At 46.8% G+C, this 4877-nt stretch overlaps 1 protein-coding gene across 2 annotated transcripts; it reads right to left on the reverse strand.

Moving 5' to 3' along the window:
* Window positions 1-505: 505 nt before the first annotated feature.
* LOC140117954 (uncharacterized) lies at window positions 506-4186 on the reverse strand. Of its 2 annotated transcripts, none has more exons than XM_072135231.1 (10): window positions 4061-4186; window positions 2820-3386; window positions 2654-2692; window positions 2415-2459; window positions 2200-2277; window positions 1807-1863; window positions 1525-1548; window positions 992-1390; window positions 840-872; window positions 506-717 (listed from the first exon to the last, which is right to left on the reverse strand). In XM_072135231.1, the coding sequence occupies exons 2-8, from the start codon at window positions 3383-3385 to the stop codon at window positions 1342-1344; spliced, it is 858 nt and encodes a 285-aa protein (XP_071991332.1). In that variant the 5' UTR covers window position 3386; window positions 4061-4186; the 3' UTR covers window positions 506-717; window positions 840-872; window positions 992-1341. The 2 variants fall into 2 exon arrangements, with proteins under 2 accessions (XP_071991332.1, XP_071991324.1); XM_072135223.1 differs by having other exon boundaries at window positions 1525-1551.
* Window positions 4187-4877: the final 691 nt, after the last annotated feature.

Raw genomic sequence — 4877 nt, forward strand, 5'->3', positions numbered from 1 at the left:
TGAAGAATCTAGAAAAGGGTCTCAGCCTGTCAGGGTTGTGAGCGAGCATTATGCCAGGTTGGTAGCCACGTGGGCCTCTCTCTCTCTCGCTTCCTGTGCCCCTCTGTGTACAGGGGGTGTCTGTAAAAAGTGGTGTGAAGCTGAGCTCAAGTCCCCTCAAGGGGGTGCAGAACGTCACAGGGGGCATAAACTACAGAAAGGGGGTGTTATAAGGAAGCAGCTAGGAAAAGTAGGGTAGTATAAGGAGGGGTGTACAGGAAAGGGGCATTATAAGTGGGGGTGACACAGGAGGAGGACATTGGACTGTATGGGAGAACAAAGGCTGCGTTATATAGCACTGGGGACAGTAAGGTGTTGGGTGTGTATTATATTTTGTGGTCACATATGGGGGGTTGTGCCCTCTCCCCTCTTCCACCCAGTAAAATGCTTATGGAATATTTGCATAAATAACTGAAAAACTCTTTCATGTGGTTTCATTATTTTATTCTTGATCAGTACTTAGTTAGTCCTCCATGACAGTGGAGAAGATAAGGGGGTCCATGTCTGGATGTTCCTTCAGGGCTTCTGTACCATCTTTTCCCTGGAAGTGGTGTTAAAATGGGGGGCCGAAGACCATCCAGAGGGTGAGCAGAGGGTGGGCTTGTGTCCATCTCTTATATAGAGACTCTGGTGATGGTCTTTCTGTTGTGGGGACAGGACAAGAAGAATCTGAAGAACCTGCAGGAGACAAGAGATTATGGTGAAAATAGTGACTGGTGAGTCCGGATATGGAGACCCTCAGCCATCCTCTCTACTCGGGCTTATAGGGGAGCAGTACAGAGGATTTGTCATGTACTCACCTTGAAGATCTCTGTTCTCCTCTTCTACTTCTTCTGTAGAAAGATAAAGAATAATTATCAGTAATATAACAGAATGTGATGGAGAAAGAGTAAAACTGTCCAAGTGCTGGAGGCAGAACATGTGCTGAGGAGAAGGAGGTCCGGGCACTTACTTTGTCTCTGATGCTGTATGGCACAAGGCAGAGTCGTGTATTCCACTATCCCAGCTGGAGCATGAGGTGCAGGATGGTGGCGGTGACTCCATGGAAGGCACTGAGCAGGACCCGGAGGAAGGTGGTGTTTTGGTCCCATGTAGCCGGCCAGCGGGAAGCGAAGAGCTCGGGTCTGCAGGAGCAGTTATCGCTGCAGCAGTTTCCAGGTGCCGGGTTTGTGGTCCACTCTGTGGCCTGCTACCTTCACATATTGCAGATTAGATCTCTGCAGGTTTCCATGAGCGCTGAGCAGGGGACAACAGAGCTGCTGATTCATTTCACTGTGCCGGAACCAGGAGAGAACGATCCCTCTACTCCTTGGGGTCAGCACCGCAGCAGCACAAGAAGAACCTGAAGAACCTGCAAGAGACAAGACCACAGGGGATTGTGGTGATATTAGTGACTGGTGGGTCCTGATATGGAGACCCTCAACCATCCTCTCTACTCAGTCCTATAAGTTAGGGGTAAGGAGGACTTTGCAGTCATGTACTTACCTTGCAACTCTCTGACCTCCTCTGCTGCTGCAGAAAAAGAAAGATGAAACATCAGTCATGTCACTGCACCGATATAGATAAGGGAGGAAGTGAGTGCCTAGAACAACTACCACCATCATCCCCCATTAACCATATATGGCTTAAAAGCACAAAGCCACCACTAGGGGGAGCTCATTGCATCTACTTTTGCAATACTCTATTAGAGTAGTGATACACAACCCTATGCAGTGAGCGCCCCCTAGCGTCTTGTAGAGGTAGAGAGAAAATAAGCCGATTACTCACGTCTGCTTCCTGCTGCCTCGGCTGAAGCACTTTGGTGTCCACCACCGGCGTCTTGGCCTGATGGAAAAATAAAGAATAAAAAATAAAAATAAAGAATAATTGCCATTATCATTGTGGCGCAGTGGGGGCTCGCAGGACGCGTTTGCCGACATTCCTGCCCCGTGCCTGCACACTTTATAAAAATCTGTGAACATTCACCGATGAATATTCTCAGGTTTGTACTCAAAGCTACTCCAGGTCTACCTGTCATAGTTGTGTCTGAAAACGCAGTGCACCAGCACATACATCTAAGCCTCATGATGCATCCACTGTGGCGGGGGTATGGGGGGCTTATCATCCGTGGTCCGGCGTATGATAAAATTGTAGACATTACAATGGTTTTGGGTCACTTACTGGGTAGAAAGGCTGCTTGGCCCAGCAACGGCCTCCTCATCATCCTCCTCCTCTTCCTCCGGTTCATCCTCCTCCTCGCTGTAAGACAAAGAACATAAATGAAGTATAAATCTAATTCCTTCGTCTTCTCTCTATCTGAATGGGGTAGTGGTCATGTGAAATGAAGTTTGTGACCCCCCTGTTCTTCAGCAGTGTGGCCCGGGTTATAGACTTACATGGTTTCCATTATATAAAACGGAGGAATCTTCAGTCTCCTCATCCTAAAATAGAAAACACATCACTGGTTACTGGTGATGCCAAACCCACAAACCCAAAAACAACCTCATATAAGCCCCCTGTGTCCTCATATACCTCCTGTGCCCTCCAATATTATTTTATTAAATAAAAAAAAGACCTACAGAATGAGCCCCTTCTATTTGGAGTCCTAAACAGAATAGAAGTATCAGGTAATTACCGTGTCGGGGGTTCCGATTCCATCACTCGGCACCGCCATCTGTTTGGGGAATGCGATAAGATACATGATATACACATATATACAGGTCAGGATATTCTCATTCATATTGTGATTGGAGCATGATGCGCCCTCTCATAATAAATGATGATAAAGATCATATACTTACTCCCACATATCTTCATCCTCCTCCTCTTCCTCCTCCTCCATCTCTCTGATGTTCCTTCTCCTCTCCTCCATCTGCCACAACTGCTCCTCGTCCATCTCCCTGATGTTAAACTCCTCCACCGCCAACTCATCCACCTCTCTGATGTTATCTCCCTGCGCCATCTGCCACAACTCCTCCTCGTCCAACTCCCTGCTGTTAAATGCCTCCACCGCCGTCTCCTCCACCTCTCCGATGTAATCTCCCTGCCCCATCCTCCACAACTCCTCCTCCAACTCATCCAACTCCCTGCTGTTAAACGCCTCCACCTCCATCTCCTCCACCTCTCCGATGTTCCTCCTCTCCGCCATCTGCCACAACTCCTCCTCTAACTCATCCAACTCCCTGTTGTTAAACGCCTCCACCTCTGGCTCCTCCACCTCTCCGATGTTATCTCCCTGCGCCATCTCCTCCACCTCTCCGATGTTCCTCCTCTCCGCCATCTCCCACAACTCGTCCTCCAACTCATCCAACTCCCTGATGTTAAACTCCTCCACCAACGTCTCCTCCATCACCTCATCGTCCTCCATCCTATAAATAAATAAGACAGTCAGTTTTTCGTGGACATTAACAATGATCTCTACGGACAAAGAAATAAGATACCAATTATATGTGGACCAAAACCATCATCAACGCAACCTAAGCCCAGAAGCTACAACCTAGTAAGCTAATAATACGGCAGCTCCCAATATACGGCTGGCAGCCACTACTAGAGGGCACTGACTGTATATGGATTTACTTACATCTAAGGAATCACTCAATGGTGCCTGTATACAGCAAGGAACAGACCGGGGCTAGACCCCCTCTCCCCAGGGCCCCCTGGCAGTGACTTCCTCATCAGCCGCCTCTATAGTAGGTACACCCCCGCCTGCCTCATTTATCTCCTGGACTACATCTATAGGGCTCGTCCATAGGAGGTGATATCACACATTGGGGGGATTTAGTAACGTGTTGCAGGGTGTAACAGTGAAGACCTCGACAACACTGCTGTTAGGATAAATCCACTGGTACACCTGCTTTTAGCTCCTAATTTTTTGGGCACTTGGACAAATTTAGACCAAACCCCGTTTTCCAAGAAGTTACACCCCTTTCACCAAACTAGTCGGAAAAGTGAACAAAACCATAATCTTTTGACGCAGGCGCAATAATAAATTCCCTCAATCCCCCCCCCCCCCCATGTACATTTATTGGAAAGAGGGACTTACCGCAAAAATCACAACACAATCACCAACCAGCACCAACTCTGTAAAAGATGAAATGTAAAGAAGTGGCCATTACTGAAGAGAAGGAGCCATAATATAAGACAATGAAGAGTATAACCAGAGCTGAGGACACAGCGGACTTACCTCAAACGCCTACAAAAACCCTCAGAGGTGTGAAAGTTCCGCCGCTCCTTATATACCCGTGTGATGTCATAACGTAGCAAAAGGAGCCAACGGAACATTCCGTGACATCACAAGCAGCTCCAGCAGATTACTGGGTCCTGATTGGGTGATTGATATGTGTGACCTACATCATAATATGTGGGGGAGGAGCTAACAATCCCACAGCCAATCAAATCCCTTACAGATGAAATGTATACAATCTAATGTATCTGATCTATATACCGTGTTATTGTGGTGTTATCATTCTCTGGGTCTTGGGGGCTTTTAGTGTCACCTCTGTAGGACCCTCCTAGTGAACATCATCAGTTTTTCAATAACAGGTTTTGTGGTTGTGGGCACTCTCAAAAAACGGCTTCGGGAATGAATTATATATAATTTGAATTCCTAAAAAGGATAGAAAAAACAACAGACAATTCATTTTTAAGAAATGCAACCGACAATACAGTATTATAGACAGATTACCAACTGTGGGTACATATGTATACTGTGTATACTGTAATGTCCTAGACACGAGGATGCAGGGACTTGGTTGGTCCTTTTCTATTTGGTTCTTATAGTACTCCTCCTCGTGGGAATAGTATTACGTACAAATTCAAATTCAGACGCTGTATGTACATATATGCTATAGTATCCCGAG

Source organism: Engystomops pustulosus, chromosome 1 (genome assembly GCF_040894005.1).
Source record: "Engystomops pustulosus chromosome 1, aEngPut4.maternal, whole genome shotgun sequence".
NCBI classification, from domain to species: domain Eukaryota; kingdom Metazoa; phylum Chordata; class Amphibia; order Anura; family Leptodactylidae; genus Engystomops; species Engystomops pustulosus.

What these genes read in the sequence shown, in the direction of transcription:
- LOC140117954 (XM_072135223.1), bottom strand. Translation starts at nt 3,385, where the DNA reads ATGGAGGACGATGAGGTGATGGAGGAGACGTTGGTGGAGGAGTTTAAC. An exon ending in CGAGGCAGCAGGAAGCAGAC is followed by an intron (nt 1,552 to 1,806) that starts GTGAGTAATCGG and finishes CTTTTTCTGCAG; the next exon opens with CAGCAGAGGAGGTCAGAGAG. An exon ending in GGAGGTCAGAGAGTTGCAAG is followed by an intron (nt 1,391 to 1,524) that starts GTAAGTACATGA and finishes TGTCTCTTGCAG; the next exon opens with GTTCTTCAGGTTCTTCTTGT.